At 44.9% G+C, this 18053-nt stretch overlaps 1 protein-coding gene across 1 annotated transcript; it reads left to right on the top strand.

Annotated features, from left to right (window-relative positions):
- The first annotated feature begins 7801 nt into the window (after nucleotides 1-7801).
- Nucleotides 7802-12463, top strand: LOC102153163 (ral guanine nucleotide dissociation stimulator-like). Its single transcript, XM_038583286.1, has 7 exons — nucleotides 7802-8024; nucleotides 8222-8454; nucleotides 8842-8952; nucleotides 9555-9748; nucleotides 10322-10381; nucleotides 11282-11475; nucleotides 11713-12463. Exons 1-7 carry the CDS (start codon nucleotides 7802-7804, stop codon nucleotides 12216-12218), a joined length of 1521 nt encoding a protein of 506 aa, XP_038439214.1. The 3' UTR covers nucleotides 12219-12463.
- The last annotated feature ends 5590 nt before the right edge of the window (nucleotides 12464-18053 follow it).

Raw genomic sequence — 18053 nt, 5'->3', positions numbered from 1 at the left:
CACTTAGCACTGTGTATTGCATATAGTAGGCACTCAAATATTCTATGTGGCATTTTTATGAGGATTAAAACATAGAAAAAGAAAAAAGATATTGTTACATAATAGGCAGGGTATAATAGCATTGAGATAATTGCATATCATATGTGGGAAGAGATCCCTAGTTTACATTATACAGGCTAAAACTCTTAAGCTGTATTAAAAATCAAAGATATAAAATTATTAGACAATTATGGGAATGACTGTGACATTTGTGTAATAAATGGGACACAAGGCAAAAATATACAGAAAATTATAAATTTTATTACACTGAAATATAAAAATTTATTTAGTACAAAAAACATTAAAAACATTAAAACATTCTACAAACTGGGAAGAGATTTTTGCAACTCAATAAACATAAATATTGACATATCTATGATATACAATAATGCTGCTCTTTTGATTCTTAAAACAACAGCGACCAATAAGGATAAATCAAACAACTCAAAAGATAAAAATGAAAAATCCTATCAACATGAAATCCACAGAAAAATAAAAACAAGGGACCCATAAAGCTGTGAAAAAAAAATGTTTAATTACACTAGTAACCAGAGAATTGCAAACCAACCATCATTTTTTTTTACAGTTCTTATTTTAGGGATGCCTGGGTGACTCAGTCGTTGAGCTTCGGCTTTTGGCTCAGGGTGTGATCCCAGGGTCTGGGGATCTCTAGGGAGCCTGCATCTCTCTCTGTCTGTGTCTCTGCCTCTCTCTCGGTGTCTCATGAATAAATAAATAAAATATTTTTTAAAAAGTTCTTATTTTAATTCCAATTAGTTAGCATATAGTGTCATATTAGTTTCAGGTATACAAGATGGTATTTTAACACTTCCATGCATCACCTGGCACTCATCATAAGTGTACTCCTTAATACCCAACATCTATTTCATCCATCCTCCCACCCACCAACCATCTGGTAACCATCAGTTTGTTCTCTATTGTTCTTGCCAACCATAATTTTTCATTTTGGCATTTCTAAACTATCATATTGGCAAAAATTAGCATCTGATAGCACTGTTTCCAAGGGTGTGAGTAAACAGGACACCTTATGCATTCCTGGTATAGGTAGAAGTGTAAATTGTTACCACCACATTGGGAATCAATGTCCTATTTAACTTTCTAATCACAAAAGAAAAAAAAGTTGACATGGTCAAGGTGGGTCACTGTTTACTATTTATAATGATGAAAACGTAGAAACAAATTCATTAAGGCAATTGATATCTTTTATTCAAATAATGGAGTATTTTCATAGATAATTGTCTACATATATTCACATGAATAAAGCTAAAAAATACATAATGGAGGAAGAAAAAATTGCAAAGATTTGTGTATGGTATGCAGTCATTCAAATAAAATGCAAAAGAATGTAATACTTCACTATATGAATGCATTATTATGGGCCCGATTTTTTTCAAATACATATGAATAATACACACAAATATCAAAATTCAAAAGAGTGGTTATTTCTAGGAGGGAGAGAAAAGAAATAGGGATGGGCTTTGTAATAACTGCAATTATTTATTTCTGAAGGAGAAAAACAAAACAAGTAAGACAGAGAACTAAGCCTATGTTTAGTTCGCTTTGTCTTAATAGTGAATACTCAAGTATCTATTATGTTCTTCTGAATATTTCAAAATTAAAACTAATCATTTCAAAATAAATAGTAAAGATGAATATTATCTTTTCTTTAACATTAGGTGAGCTGGATTTAAACATCTTTTTCCTAGAGAAGCTTCAGAAAGTCCAAATTCTTTGTGGATCCAAAGCATGACTAGAGTTTTTGGTACGCAAAACAAGAGAAACTTCCCTGATTTTGTTTTTTTTTTAGTTTCTATAGTATTTATTTCTGGTCTGATCTTTATTATATCTATTCTTCTGGTTTTAGATCTTGTTTATTGCTCTTTTTCTAGTTCTTTTAGGTATAATATTGGTGTTTGAGATTTTCCCTGCTTCCTGAGGTAGGCCTGTATTGCTGTAAACTTTCCTCTTAGAACCACTTTTGCTGTAACCCAGAAGTTTTGAGGCATTGTGTGTTCATGTTCATTTGTTTCTGTGTACTATTTTATTTTTTCTTTTATTTCCTGGTTGGCCCATTCATTGTCTAATAACACATTATTTAGTCTCATTATATTTGTGCTCTTTCTAGATCTTGTTTTTCATGTAGTTGACTTCTAGTTTTGTACTTCTGGGGTCAGAAAAGATGCATGATATGACTTTAATCTTCTTGAATTTGCTAAGGCTTATTTTACAGGCTAATATCTGACCTGTTCTGGGGACTGTTCCATGTGTACTTGATAAAATGTGTGTTCTGCTGTTTTAGGATGGAATGCTCTAAATATATCTGTTAAATCCATCTGTTCCATTGCTGTAAATGGCTTATAAAAATCCCCTACTATTATTGTATTATTATTGATTACTTCCTTATGTTTGTTATTAACTGTTTTAAGTATTTGGATGCTCCTATGTTGGGTGCATAAATATTTATAGTTGTTATATCTTCTTGTGTCGTCCCTTTTATTATTATATAGTGTCCTTCTTTGTCACTTGTAACTATCTTTGTTTTAAAGTCTAGTTTAGGGATCCCTGGGTGGTGCAGCAGTTTAGCCCCTGACTTTGGCCCAGGGCGCGATCCTGGAGACCCGGGATCAAATCCCACGTCAGGCTCCCGGTGCATGGTACCTGCTTCTTCCTCTGCCTATGTCTCTGCCTCTCTCTCTCTCTCTTTCTCTCTCTCTGTGTGACTATCAGAAATAAATAAAAAAATTAAAAATAAATAAATAAATAAAGTCTAGTTTATCTGGGGTGCCTGCATGACTCAACCATTTAAGCATCTGGCTCTTGGTTTCAGCTCAGGCCATGATCTCATGAGTCATGGGGTGGAGCCATATCTGGCTCCGTGCTCAGCAAGAAGTCTGCTTGAGATTCTCTTCCTCCTCCTCCCGCTGACTCTCCCTGCAACTCTCTCTCTCGCTCGCTCTCAAATAAGTAAATAAATAAATAAATCTTAATAAAATAAAGTCTAGTTTGCCTGATGTAAATATTGCTACTCTGACTTTCTTATGACAACCATTTGTATGATGGATGATTCTCTAACCACTCACTTCAATACGCATGTGTCTTTAGATCTAAAATAAGTCTCATAGGCAGGATTTAGATGGGTTTGGTTTTTTATCCATTTTGTCACCCTATGTCTTTTTGAAAATATATATCTATTTATTTTTTTTTAGAGAGAGAGAGACCATGAGTGGGAAGGGCAGAGGGAGGGAGAATCCAAAGCAGATTCCATGCTGAGCAGGGAGCTCAACATGGAGCTCAATCCCAGGACCCCAAGATCCTGATCTGAGATGAAGTCAGACCCTTAATGATCTAAACTACCCAGGTGTGCCTGTCATCTTGTGTCTTTTGATAATTATTGATAAATATTTATTGTCATTTTATTATTGTTTTGTCATTGTTTCTAAAGATTTTCTCTGATTTTTCTTCTTTTTCATATTTAATAATATTTAATATTTAATAATTAATATAATTAATATTTAATTAATTTCATTTAATTTACACAAACCATAATATACAAAGAAACTGGTAGTGGTATTATATTATAGTAAGTTTGTATTGTTGCCTTCCATATAAGATGAGAGAACAAATAAAGTCTACAGTTAACAATGTACAAGAGTACACTGAACTTTGATTGCTCATCAATATGTATCCAGAATAAATTCAGAGAATGAAGAAAAATTAACCAATAAAATTAATTCCAACTTATTGTTACAATAATTTAATTATAAGTTTTAGGTGATAGAAGTGATTTATACATATCATAAAAAACCTGGAAAATCTTGAAAAAATAAGGAGAATAATAACAGTCACCTCAAAACGCTATCTTTCATCTCTCTGCAATATACATATTCTGTTTCAGTTTTTAACCCCTTATTTCATTTAACATTAACTTTGGAGTATTTTCATGTTAATGAATTTCACTAATAAAAGATTTTTGGGAACTCCTTATAATCTCTAACAGTGTTATTTTATCCTGTATTTTTATTTTTGTTCATTTAAATTTTTATTTTAATTCTTGTTAGTTAAGGCATAGTGTAATGTTGTTTTCAAGGGTAGAATTTAATGCTTTATCACACATATAACACATAATTATTTTTAAATGCCTTTGTTTTAAATATGTAATTCCAGCTGTTATCTTACTGATCTAAATAATACTAAATGTACATTCTGAATATCTTTAATGGTTTCTTTAGGATAGATTTCTAAATGTGGTCACCGTTCAAATGGTTTCTCATTTTTCATTTAACTCTTGCTGCACTGTGCCAAGTATCTCTGAAGAAGCACTGTGACGACACCATCTCTAGCACTGTATCCAGGTCTTTTTCACAAAATATTCTGTGGAGTTCTTTTTTGGATTTATATGCCAATTTAAATATCTTTAAGTTTCAGAAAAAAATAGTGAGAAAATAGAACTAATAATGAATTGATTGAATATTGTGGGATATGCAGTACAGTGCAGTGCAATCCTTTATGAAAGGAGACTGGTGATTTCTACTAGTATTCCATCCAAAGAGGGATAATGTTGCATCCCCTGCACAGAGACAATATAGAATCTAGAATATGAAGTGAAAGATGCCACCCTTCCTGTAGAAGAAATATGATTGATACGAGCCTAATGGTAACTGGAGGTTGAAACAATTGTCTTGCCAGCCGCAAGTCTGCAAAGAGGATTCTACTACTGTGCAGTCAAACAAAGCGTATTACCAAGTATCATCATCAGCTATGGTTATTGACATCCATCAGATGGGAACTGACCTTGCCCTATAAATGAAAAATAATGGCAAAAAAAGAGAATAGTACACATTCATTCACTTAGAAAAATTTTGCTAAAGCTTTTTAAAATAGAGATATTAGGGGCACCTGGATGGCTCAGTTGGTTAAGCATTCTACTCTTGATTTTGGCTCAGATCATGTCTCAGGGTCATGAGATGGAGTCCCATATCACACTGGGTGTGGTTCCTGCTTATAATTCTCTCTTTCTCTCTCCCTCTGCCCCTCCCTCTCAACTCCTGTGGTTGCTCTCTCTCTCTCTCTCTCCCTCCCTCTCTCTCTAAAAATAAATAAATAAAATAGAATAGAATAGAAATAATAAAAATAATGTAAACTTTTCCCAGAAATTCAGAAAACATAATTATTTAAAACATCTTATAATAATAATAACAGAAATAAAATAATGGATAAAAATAAAAAGTAGAGTAAATCCATTGTTAAGTATATTTATTTAAAATGTTTCTAAATATAAAATATTAATAAAATAAAATGATTAATTTCTAAATGAAATCTTAATCCACCAAATCTCATCAATCTTAATCCACCAAAAAGGAAGGAGAACAGAAATTTGAATGAAGCCTTATTATAATGAGAAAGGTTGTAGATCTATAAACCTACATATGTAGGAGATTATGAAAATATAAGAATAAAACTTTGTTAATTATTCTGATCATTTAGAAAAAGCAAATATTTCTAGAAAACTTACAATTTATAAATTCAGATTCCTTGTAGTTGAAAAACTCTGAATAGACCAAAACATTAATATAATACTTAGTTTACAGCTCTAAAAGTCATCTTTGGACTTGTGGACTTAATAAAAGTTTGAGATGAAATCCTAGTTCTACGTCCTGCTCTTTGTAAAACTCTGATGAGGTACCTTTTCCTCAATTTCCTCATCTATAAAATGGGGACCATGATACCTATTTTATAGGATTGTCCTGAGGAACAACTGCATTAAGTATCTAGGAAGCGGCACTGTTCTGTACGGTGTGGTACATATAGGAGTCTATTTCACGGTATGGTTAGATGCTTTGGTAATGGATACAATGAAAATTGAAAATGTGTCGGGTATCTTGTCAAGTAATTATCAGCAATTTCTGATCTTCCTTGGAGAAATGTCTATTTATATATCCTCTGCCCATTTTTTTTAAATTGAGCTTTTTGTACTTATTATTGACTTATCAGTGCTTTTCATATATTCTGGAAATAAGTTTCTCATTAGGTATATGATTTACAAACATTTTATCCCATTATATGGATTACTTTTTTATTTTCATTATTATGTCCTTTGAAGAACAAGAGCATTTAACACTGAAGTCCAGTACTTTTTGTGCCATATTGAAGTATTCTATGCGAAAATCAAGGTCAAAAGATTATCTGCATGTTTTCTTCTAAGAGGTTTTAGTTTATGTCCTGCATTTAGATTTAATCCATTTTGAGTTAGTTTTTGTATTTGGTGTAAGGTGAAGATGCACTAAACCGCTGAGCCACCCAGGGTGCCCTCTCTTTCTTAGTAAACAGAAATTTCACCACATTACAAACAGAGTATTCACAATCACTTGTAAATTTTAATTAGCTTAGTCTAGACCCCCCAAGTGACTCAGGGGTTGAGTATCCACCTTCGGCCCAGGGCCTGATCCTGGGGCCCTGGGATCGAGTCCCACGTCGGCCTCCCTGCATGGAGCCTGCTTCTCCCTCGGCCTATGTCTCTGCCTCTCTCACTCTCTGTCACTCTCATGAATAAAGAAATAAAAATCTTTAAATCAAAACAACACAAAATAATCCACTTAGGCCTTTGCTGGAAGGTGCTGCTTGTTGCTCGACTTGTGTTCCGTGGAGTCCGTGAGGCACGATCATCCTCACATTCGAGGCTTGCCGCTTTGTGTCACCGATGTGCTCCTGCCTCTTTATCCCTCTTTCTGCTTTTTGGTTTGATGAATTATTTTTTCATGATTCTATTTTAATTGCTCCATTTTCTCCATTCGAGATTCAGCTTTCTTTCTTTTTTTATTTAATGATCTTCAATGATGTTGCTTCTCCTCTGCCAACTTCCTGGTTCTGCACATGTGTCTGCGTGTGTGTCCGTGTCTCTGTTTCTCGGTCAGTGTGCGTGGACACACCACATGATTTCAGTTCAGTCGGGGTCAGGCTGGAGAGTCAGGGCCTCCTGTCTACGTTCAGTTCTGCGACTGACGGCAGGTTTCCTAGGGCCCAGGTCAGGGCGACCCACTGGGGGCACCGCCGTCCACAGCTCACCCAGGGGAAACGAGGGAAGGGCCCGGAACGCACGACAGGCAGGGGTTCAGGATGAGGACGGCCTCACCCCTTCTAGGCCAAGACCCCGACACCTTCTGTAGGGTTTGCCTTGGATTCAGGAGCCTAGGATCGTGGGGAGCTATTGCCCATCCCTGCCCCGGGGGGACTGTCATCTTCTGGGCCTCCAGAATGAGGGTACCGGTGCCCGTGTGTGTGTGTGTGTGTGTGTGTGTGTTTGAGGAAAATAATCCCTTTATTTAAAATACCAAAAATTCCAACTACTATAAGATACCACATGTAAAAAACAAGACATAGTCTTGAGATGTAAAGGACACTGTCCCTAGAAAGTGCCTCTCTTTTTCTATTATTTTTTTTTCAATTTGGCTAATGGTGTCTACTGACACATATTTGGAATGTAATCTATTTATCAGCCAGCTGTTCTGGCCCAATGTGGATTTAGGATTTTAAAACATGTGTGGCTTTAGAGCTGTATAATAAAGTATAATCTTAAAAGTATCTTTTTAAAAGACTCTTATCATTGACATCACTGGTGACACCAATAAATAGCAGACATTGTAATAAGTAGTTTTTTGCAGTATTTTACAGCTAAACAGCCCTGCCATATAGGTAACATTAGTGTGTTAGTCCTGTGCACACAGGACCTCGTGGGCCTGGACGCATGTACACACCAAGGAAGAACGTGTGGGTGGAGGTATGTCCTGCAGGTGACACCCGCCTCCAAGGTCATAGATATGAGGCCACAGTGGCCTGGGGACGTCTGGGAGAAGCACCCGCTAGGATACCCCTGTCCCACAGGCAAGATGCAGACCATCCCCGACGGGCACAACAGCTTCTCCAGGGTCAAACCGGGGAAGACTGGACAGTCGTGTCTGAACCCAGGCGTGTGTTCAGGTTGGGCCCTGGGTGCACACAGTCCTTCCCTGGGGCCTGTGGACAGGGGTGTGGTTGTGTCCCTGTGTGCACAGGCCTTCGCCTGCAGGGAGGGGGGCGTCGGCAGCACGAGCGCTGCCCCTGCAGCTTCCTCCAGGAGTGGGTCAGGGAGGGGGTCCCAGGAAGTGAGGTCACTGCCGTGTCACAGAGCCCAACAGAACTCGGAACCCCCGTAACCAGGCACCCGCATCCAGTGCAGCCCCAGCTCAGGCTCACTTGGCTGGAGACATCTGCTACTGGAGGATGTTCTCTTGCTGCCGGCCCACCTCTGGGGGCTCTGGCTCCCAGGAACCCCAGGGGTGCGGCTTGTTCCTATGCTGTAGGCAGTGGCTCCAGCATAGGTACCAAGGCATCAGGGCGGTGATCAGGAGGCGCCGTCAGGTAACACAGCGCAGGCCAGGCCAGGCCCCCTGTGCCACCATCCTGCGAGCCCCATTCCTTCCTCCTCAGGTTCAGGGAACCAGGGATGTGTGGGCAGGTCCCATCCAGGCTGGGGGACGCTGCAGGGCGGCAGGTTCCCCGGGGATCCCTTCAGGGTCACCCTGATGTCGAGGTGGGCAGGGGGGAAACAGGGTTCCTGAGGTCCTCTACCCGCCCCAGAGTCACCCCGAGGCCCTGCAGCCGCATCCCTTTCCTCTCTCCAGGGGTGGTGGGTGCCGCCTGCACTGTGGGGTGTCTGGGTGGAGGCAGCTGGGGGTGCGGCCCAGCCGAGGGGGCCAGACCTGGCGCTGAGGCCTCCTGCCTGGCTGCCGGGCACTGTCTCCACAGAGCTCCACCCGGGACGTGGGGCGCGAGCGGGAGGAAGGGGTCGTCTGCCCCACCGCCTCCAGGAGCAGGGAGGTGCCCTGCGCAGCTAATGGAGGCCAGCGCGGGCTCAGGGTGAGTGCAGGGGCTGGGCCCCCCGACACCCGGGCCCCGATGCGGCAGGAAGGGCCCCGGGTCCCAGAAGCCAGCCTGCTACCCCCTGGGCCCCCCGACACTCCTGCTCCCACATGAGTCTGGATCCCCTCCTCCCCACACCTGCCCCCATGGCCCTGCCCCTGCCTGGGCCAGATGCAGAGTCCCTGCGCACAGATGTGTGGGAACATCAGAATAGAGCCCTCAGGGGAGGCCTGGTCCCCCGGGGGTTAGCGCCTGCCTTCCCCCAGGCCTGATCTCCAAGGCCCGGGATCGAGCCCCGCCTGGGCTCCCTGCACGGGCTGCTTCTCCCTCTGTCTGTGCGGCTGCCTCTCTCGGTCTCTCTCTCTGTGTCTCTGGAGGTCCTTGTACTGATCCAAATATTTTGAACATTTATCCTCTGAGATTGTTTCTCTATTGCATAGTTGGTCCTGTTTGTGTAAGAGACAGGCAGGGAGCTTGAGGGGGAGAGGGAGCCCCAGCTCCTCAAGCCCACGGGGCCCCAGCGCAGGGCCTGCCGGGGCGGGATCCCAGGCCTCCGGGCGGCTCCCTGCAGGCTGCACGTCCCCTCTGTCCCACCTCAGGGTGCAGGGGCCGCGGCCGGGAAGGGGCATCAGATCGTCCTGACCAAGCTCACCCGGACGGAGCTGCTGGAGTACAAAGTCCGACAACTGCTGCTCGCCTTGCAGCGCAGGGACGTCATCTACATCTTCAGCTTTTTAGAGGATTATCGTACATTCGCCACCACGGACGAGGTGCTGGACCTGCTGTTCACCGAGTGAGCACCTGCCCCTCCGCAGCCCAGGGCTGGGCCACCTGCTGCTGGGGAGGCTGGGGATGGTGTGAGCTTCCCGGCCTCGGGCTGCTCCCCCGCCTGGAGCAGGGTCCCCCAGGGCCTAGCGGGGTCCTGGAGGGCAGCCCCGGGGCCTGGCCTGTGGCGGGTCGGCCAGAGGGGCTGTGCCTGTGCTCAGCAGCCGTCCTCCTCCCCGTGACCAGGCCTGTGCCTCCTCCCCGCCCCCCCATCACCAGGGTCCTGAGCGGCCTGTTTCCCCATTGAAAGGGAGGTTTGAGAGTCTATCGGGGGTCTGTGTCCTGGGGCAGCCAGACCGGGGAACCCCGGGACCCCCCAAGCCCACTAGGATATGGGCCATGGGCCTGGCCGGACCCTTTCATGCTCAAGCCTTCAGGAGGCCCCAGCAGGTGCGGGCGCTTCTCCGGGAGCTGCCCGTGGCCCCACGCACAGAGCTGACGGCCCCCGGGGCTCCGGCCTAGTCGGGGTCAGAGGGTGACAGCCCCCATGATGAGGTTGCATCCACAGGACGATTCATGGGATGTCCCCGCCCTCCTCTAGGTATGGGTGCATCGCAGATGCGTGGGGTAACAACGATGTGGTCCTGCAGTGCTGGAAACTGTGAGTGACTCCGGCTCCTGCAGGAGGGCCTTCCCTCTCCTGGAGGGCAGCGAAGGGGCTGTGGGGCGGTGGGGGGGCTGCCCCCTCACCCCACACATCTGCAATTCCTGTGACAGGGAAAAGGTCTAATGCCCCTTCTGGAAAAGAGCGAAGGAGAGCGGTGGATGGGGTGCGGGCTTGGTGGGAGGCACTGGGACCCCTCAGGGAGACCTTCTCCATCCCCCCCAACCCTCTCTCTGCCCCACACCTGGGACCCAGAGCAGAGGGGGTGGGGAGCATCGCACTCCCCAATCTGGTGGCACCTGGACCCGGGGGCACAGCAGGTGCTCAGGAGGGCCGGTGAGGGCTCCCGGACCAGGCGGCCCCCGCCCCGTGGGAGATGGGAGATTAGAGTCAGTGGAAGGACACCCCCGGGGGCCCCTCGGGAGGGAGGCAGCCCAGAGCCACAGGAGGGAAGGTGGCGGTCCTGGGCGGCTCCTGGCAAGGCCTGGCAGGACACAGAGCCCGAGCCCTCCTGCCTTGGAGCTTCCCAGAGTGACAGTGTGTGCAGTGAGGGCAATGACAGGCCAGACGCCCCCCGTCCCCTGATGCCTGCCGGTGGACTCAAGGGGCAGGTGGGCAGGGACCAGGCTGAGGAGGGAGCCCCGCTTCTCCAGGAGAGATGGTGATGGTCACCCCGCTGGGCCTGGGCTCCCCGCACAGAGGCTGCATCCCAGCCCCTCCTCAGGGAGCAGGCCTGTGGCAGGCAGGACCGCCAGGTGGCAGGGGGACGAGGAGCAGGACTGGCCTCCGACACCCCGCGCGGGAAGCCGGGCCCCGGGTCCTGCAGGGCTTCCCCGGGACACCTGCATGTGACGGAGCCCTGTCTTCTGACGCCTGTGCCCGCCTGTCCCTCCCCAGGGCCATCTCCTTCATGATGGAAATATGGTTGAATTATTATGGGGACGACTTTCATCAGTTCCCAGAATTTCCCTCCCTTATAAAACTCCTCCAAATACTAAGACAGCACATGCCAGGCACAGATGCGCATCTCCGGGCCCTGCGTCACCTGAGGCAATTCAGACGCCTCCATGCAGCGGAGCGAGAGGCTGGGGGTGAGGAGGACTGGGGGTGGCCGAGCTGGGGACAGGGGGGGCCCGCGGATGCAGCCTCCGTGCAGCTGGGCCGGGAGCAGGGGTGGGCTCACACCCCACCCCACGGGCTGCAGCCTGGGGACACCTCCCAGGGCTCTTGCCCTCACACACGGGGAGTGGTGGGAAGAGTGGCCTTGATTTGGGAGGGACGTGGACAGTCCGTCCTGGTGGTGATACTTTGTCTTCTTGGATCTACAGCTTTGGCCCGAGGAAAACACCCTGAACCCACTCTGCAGCGCACCCCAGCTCCGACCGTGGGGCCTGCTGCCCCGTGGGGCCTGGCTGCTGGGGCTGAGGGCTTGGCCTGCGATGAGCCGCCTGCTGGGGAGGCAAAGCCCCTGCAGATAGTGGTCACTGCTGCCCTGCAGGAGTCCCCTGCACCCTTGGGAGCCCTGGAGGAGGAGCAGGCGCCACCCCCTGCTCTCGAGGTCGTGGATGTGCCCCAGCCACCTAACTCGATGGAGCAACTGGCCTCGGGGATGGAGCAACCCGTTGAGCCACCCGAAGAGCCCGCCCCAGCTCCCACTGTGGAGCCTGGGGAAGGTTCAGGGTCTGAAGGGATAGTGGCTGCTGGAGATGAGGACTTGGTCAAGGCAGAGATGCTGGTTCCTGAGGTGAAGGTGGTGCACGTGCTGTTCGAACCTATGGTTCCCTGCCCCGATGAGGAGGAGCCCCCTGCTCCCATGGCCACCCCGGAGGAGTAGGCCCTGGTGCCTGCAATCGGGGTCCCCAGAGGGCCAGACCTGCAACCTCCCTCTGGAACAACCTGCTTTGACCCGTTAGCAGCCCCCTGACCACCTCGGGAGCCCGCCCCAGCTCCCACCGCGGGGCTCGTGATGGCTGCAGCCCAACAGGGGCTTGCCCTCACCTGTTATTTCACTGTTTCTATATTTTGAGTTTTTCTTTAACCTTTAACCTGTATAATGGCTTATAGAGTTTTATTGTAATAAAGGATAAGTTAACTTTACACAAAATTGACTCTGATGCTTTTAAATTACACAACATGGTACTTTAGGTCCATTCACAGTGTTGCAGGCCCGGAGCCCAGGGCACCAGGGGACACAGCCGAGGATCCGGGGCCCCCCCAGGACAGGCAGAGGCTGGGAGGACACAGGACAGCCGGGTCACTCCTGCAGCCAGGCCCAGAGCTGTGCAGATCGTGCCCCTACCCCGGAGCACCCAGTCCCGTGTGCTCTAGGAGCTGCAGTAGTTACTGTGGGAGCTGACTCCAGGTCTGGACAGCTGGCCGCCGCCACTGTGGTTGTCCCTCCTGGTGTCACCCTGTACCTGGGCCTGAGCAGGGGCCTCCCAGGATAAAGAATCCCACTGAACTGTAGACCTGGCAGAGGGCTGGGCAGCTCCCCCAGGTGCACACACCTGAGAATCAGCACAGCAGGCCCCTCCCCCAGAAGGCCAGTTGGAAGGTCAGGGGAAAAGCAAGTTATTGACCAAGCACCACTGGAAAGTTCCAGGGGAAGTCGAGGGATTTACAGTATATAGAATCAGAGGATACTCCCTTTGTTCTTTCTTTCCTGTTTGTTTCTGTTGTTTCCCCACCCCCTTTTTTATTCTTTTTTACTTTGTTTTTTCTGTTTTCCTCCTTTTTCCAGTACAACATGTTGTTGGCCACTCTGCACTGAGCAAACTGACTAGAAGGAAAAACTCACCTCAAAACAAAGAATCTCCCACAGATCTCACAGAGAGAGAAACAGTCCTCTCTCCCACAGAGTTACAAAATTTCGAATACAATGTCAGAAAGCCAATTCAGAAGCACAATTATAAAGCTACTGGTGGCTCTAGAAAAAAGCATAAAGGATTCAAGAGACTTCATGACTGCAGATTTAGATCTAATCAGGCCGAAATTAAAAATCAATTAAATGAGATGCAATCCAAACTAGAGGTCCTAACGACGAGGTTTAACGAGGTAGAAGAATGAGTGAGTGACATAGAAGACAAGTGGATGGCAAGGATGGAAACTGAGGAAAAAAGAGAAAGACAATTAAATGACCATGAAGATAGGTTAAGGGAAATAAATGACAGCCTCAGAAGGAAAAATCCACGTTTAATTGGGGTTCCCGAGGGCGCCGAAAGGGACAGAGGACCAGAAAGTGTATTTGAACAAATCATAGCTGAGAACTTCCCTAACTTGGGAAGAGAAACAGGCATTCAGATCCAGGAGATAGAGAGATTCCTCCTAAAATCCATAAAAATCATCAACACCTCAACATTTAATAGTGAAGCTTGCAAATTCCAAAGATAAAGAGAAGATCCTTAAAGCAGCAAGAGACAAGAAATCCCTCACTTTTATGGGGAGAAGCATTAGGACAAGAGCAGACCTCTCCACAGAGACCTGGCAGGCGAGAAAGTGCCAGCAGGATGTAGTCAGGGTCCTAAATGAGAAGAACCTGCGACCAAGAATACTTTATCCAGCAAGGCTCTCATTCAGAATAGAAGGAGAGATAAAGAGCTTCCAAGATAGGCAGAAACTGAAAGAATATGTGACCACCAAGCCAGCTCTGCCAGAAATATTAAGGGGGACCCTGTAAAAGAAAGAGGAAGTGCAAGGGAATAATCCACAAAAACAGGGACTGAATAGGTATCATGATGACACTAAATTCCTATCTTTCAATAGTAACTCTGAACGTGAATGGGCTTAATGACCCCATCAGAAGGTGCAGGGTTTCAGACTGGATAAAAAAGCAAGATCCATCTATTTACTGTCTCCAAGAGACTCATTTTAGACATAAGGACACCTACAGCCTGAAAATAAAAGGTTGGAGAACCATGGACCATTCAAATGGTCCTCAAAAGAAAGCAGGGGTAGCCATCCTTATATCAGAGAAATTAAAGTGTGTCCCAAAGACTGTAGTGAGAGATGAAAAGGGACAGTATATGATACTTAAAGGATCTATCCAACAAGAGGACTTAACAATCCTCAATATATATGCCCCGAATGTGGGAGCTGCCAAATATTTAAACCAATTAATAACCAAAGTTAATACATACTTAGATAATAATACACTTACACTTGGTGACTTCAATCTAGCTCTTTCTATACTCGATAGGTCTTCTAAGCACAACATCTCCAAAGAAACGAGAGCTTTAAATGATACACTGGACCAGATGGATTTCACAGATATCTACAGAACTTTACATCCAAACTCAACTGAATACACATTCTTCTCAAGTGCACATGGAACTTTCTCCAGAATAGACCACATACTGGGTCACAAATCGTGTCTGAACTGATACCAAAAGATTGGGACCGTCCCCTGCATATTCTCAGACCATAATGCCTTGAAATTAGAACTAAATCACAACAAGAAGTTTGGAAGGACCTCAAACACGTGGAGGTTAAGGACCATCGAGCTAAAAGAGGAAAGGGTCAACCAGGAAATTAAGGAAGAATTAAAAAGATTCGTGGAAACTAATGAGAATGAAGATATAACCGTTCAAAATCTTTGGGATGCAGCAAAAGCAGTCCTAAGGGGGAAATACATTGCAATACAAGCATCCATTCAAAAACTGGAAAGAACTCAAATACAAAAGCTAACCTTACACATAAAGGAGCTAGAGAAAAAACAGCAAATAGATCCTACACCCAAGAGAAGAAGGGAGTTAATAAAGATTCGAGCAGAACTCAACGAAATCGAGACCAGAAGAACTGTGGAACAGATCAACAGAACCAGGAGTTGGTTCTTTGGAAGAAATAATAAGATAGATAAACCATTAGCCAGCCTTATTAAAAAGAAGAGAGAGAAGACTCAAATTAATAAAATCATGAATGAGAAAGGAGAGATCACTACCAACACCAAGGAAATACAAACGATTTTAAAAACATATTATGAACAGCTATACGCCAATAAATTAGGCAATCTAGAAGAAATGGACGCATTCCTGGAAAGCCACAAACTACCAAAACTGGAACAGGAAGAAATAGAAAACCTGAACAGGCCAATAACCAGGGAGGAAATTGAAGCAGTCATCAAAAACCTCCCAAGACACAAGAGTCCAGGGCCAGATGGCTTCCCAGGAGAATTTTATCAAACGTTTAAAGAAGAAATCATACCTATTCTCCTAAAGCTGTTTGGAAAGATAGAAAGAGATGGAGTACTTCCAAATTCGTTCTATGAGGCCAGCATCACCTTAATTCCAAAGCCAGACAAAGACCCCGCCAAAAAGGAGAATTACAGACCAATATCCCTGATGAACATGGATGCAAAAATTCTCAACAAGATACTGGCCAATAGGATCCAACAGTTCATTAAGAAAATTATTCACCATGACCAAGTAGGATTTATCCCTGGGACACAAGGCTGGTTCAACACCCGTAAAACAATCAATGTGATTCATCATATCAGCAAGAGAAAAACCAAGAACCATATGATCCTCTCATTGGATGCAGAGAAAGCATTTGACAAAATACAGCATCCATTCCTGATCAAAACTCTTCAGAGTGTAGGGATAGAGGGAACATTCCTTGACATCTTAAAAGCTATCTATGAAAAGCCCACAGCAAATATCATTCTCAATGGGGAAGCACTGGGAGCCTTTCCCCTAAGATCAGGAACAAGACAGGGATGTCCACTCTCACCACTGCTATTCAACATAGTACTGGAAGTCCTAGCCTCAGCAATCAGACAACAAAAAGACATTAAAGGCATTCAAATTGGCAAAGAAGAAGTCAAACTCTCCCTCTTCGCCGATGACATGATACTCTACATAGAAAACCCAAAAGTCTCCACCCCAAGATTGCTAGAACTCATACAGCAATTCGGTAGCGTGGCAGGATACAAAATCAATGCCCAGAAGTCAGTGGCATTTCTATACACTAACAATGAGACTGAAGAAAGAGAAATTAAGGAGTCAATCCCATTTACAATTGCACCCAAAAGCATAAGATACCTAGGAATAAACCTCACCAAAGATGTAAAGGATCTATACCCTCAAAACTATAGAACACTTCTGAAAGAAATTGAGGAAGACACAAAGAGATGGAAAAATATTCCATGCTCATGGATTGGCAGAATTAATATTGTAAAAATGTCAATGTTACCCAGGGCAATATACACGTTTAATGCAATCCCTATCAAAATACCATGGACTTTCTTCAGAGAGTTAGAACAAATTATTTTAAGATTTGTGTGGAATCAGAAAAGACCCCGAATAGCCAGGGGAATTTTAAAAAAGAAAACCATATCTGGGGGCATCACAATGCCAGATTTCAGGTTGTACTACAAAGCTGTGGTCATCAAGACAGTGTGGTACTGGCACAAAAACAGACACATAGATCAGTGGAACAGAATAGAGAATCCAGAAGTGGACCCTGAACTTTATGGGCAACTAATATTCAATAAAGGAGGAAAGACTATCCATTGGAAGAAAGACAGTCTCTTCAATAAATGGTGCTGGGAAAATTGGACATCCACATGCAGAAGAATGAAACTAGACCACCCTCTTTCACCATACACAAAGATAAACTCAAAATGGATGAAAGATCTAAATGTGAGACAAGATTCCATCAAAATCCTAGAGAAGAACACAGGCAACACCCTTTTTGAACTCGGCCATAGTAACTTCTTGCAAGATACATCCACGAAGGCAAAAGAAACAAAAGCAAAAATGAACTATTGGGACTTCATCAAGATAAGAAGCTTTTGCACAGCAAAGGATACAGTCAACAAAACTCAAAGACAACCTACAGAATGGGAGAAGATATTTGCAAATGACATATCAGATAAAGGGCTAGTTTCCAAGATCTATAAAGAACTTATTAAACTCAACACCAAAGAAACAAACAATCCAATCATGAAATGGGCAAAAGACATGAACAGAAATCTCACAGAGGAAGACATAGACATGGCCAACATGCATATGAGAAAATGCTCTGCATCACTTGCCATCAGGGAAATACAAATCAAAACCACAATGAGATACCACCTCACACCAGTGAGAATGGGGAAAATTAACAAGGCAGGAAACCACAAATGTTGGAGAGGATGCGGAGAAAAGGGAACCCTCTTACACTGTTGGTGGGAATGTGAACTGGTGCAGCCACTCTGGAAAACTGTGTGGAGGTTCCTCAAACAGTTAAAAATAGACCTGCCCTACGACCCAGCAATTGCACTGTTGGGGATTTACCCCAAAGATACAAATGCAATGAAACGCCAGGACACCTGCACCCCGATGTTTCTAGCAGCAATGGCCACGATAGCCAAACTGTGGAAGGAGCCTCGGTGTCCAACGAAAGATGAATGGATAAAGAAGATGTGGTTTATGTATACAATGGAATATTACTCAGCCATTAGAAATGACAAATACCCACCATTTGCTTCAACGTGGATGGAACTGGAGGGTATTATGCTGAGTGAAGTAAGTCAGTCGGAGAAGGACAAACATTATATGTTCTCATTCATTTGGGGAATATAAATAATAGTGAAAGGGAAAATAAGGGAAGGGAGAAGAAATGTGTGGGAAATATCAGAAAGGGAGACAGAACGTAAAGACTGCTAACTCTGGGAAACGAACTAGGGGTGGTA

The sequence above is a fragment of the Canis lupus genome, chromosome 34, assembly GCF_011100685.1.
Source record: "Canis lupus familiaris isolate Mischka breed German Shepherd chromosome 34, alternate assembly UU_Cfam_GSD_1.0, whole genome shotgun sequence".
In the NCBI taxonomy this organism is placed as follows: domain Eukaryota; kingdom Metazoa; phylum Chordata; class Mammalia; order Carnivora; family Canidae; genus Canis; species Canis lupus.
This window is presented reverse-complemented; position numbering and strand designations above follow the sequence as displayed.

What these genes read in the sequence shown, in the direction of transcription:
- LOC102153163 (XM_038583286.1), top strand. Translation starts at nt 7,802, where the DNA reads ATGTACACACCAAGGAAGAACGTGTGGGTGGAGGTATGTCCTGCAGGT. An exon ending in TGATCAGGAGGCGCCGTCAG is followed by an intron (nt 8,455 to 8,841) that starts GTAACACAGCGC and finishes CTGTCTCCACAG; the next exon opens with AGCTCCACCCGGGACGTGGG. An exon ending in AGCGGAGCGAGAGGCTGGGG is followed by an intron (nt 11,476 to 11,712) that starts GTGAGGAGGACT and finishes TTGGATCTACAG; the next exon opens with CTTTGGCCCGAGGAAAACAC.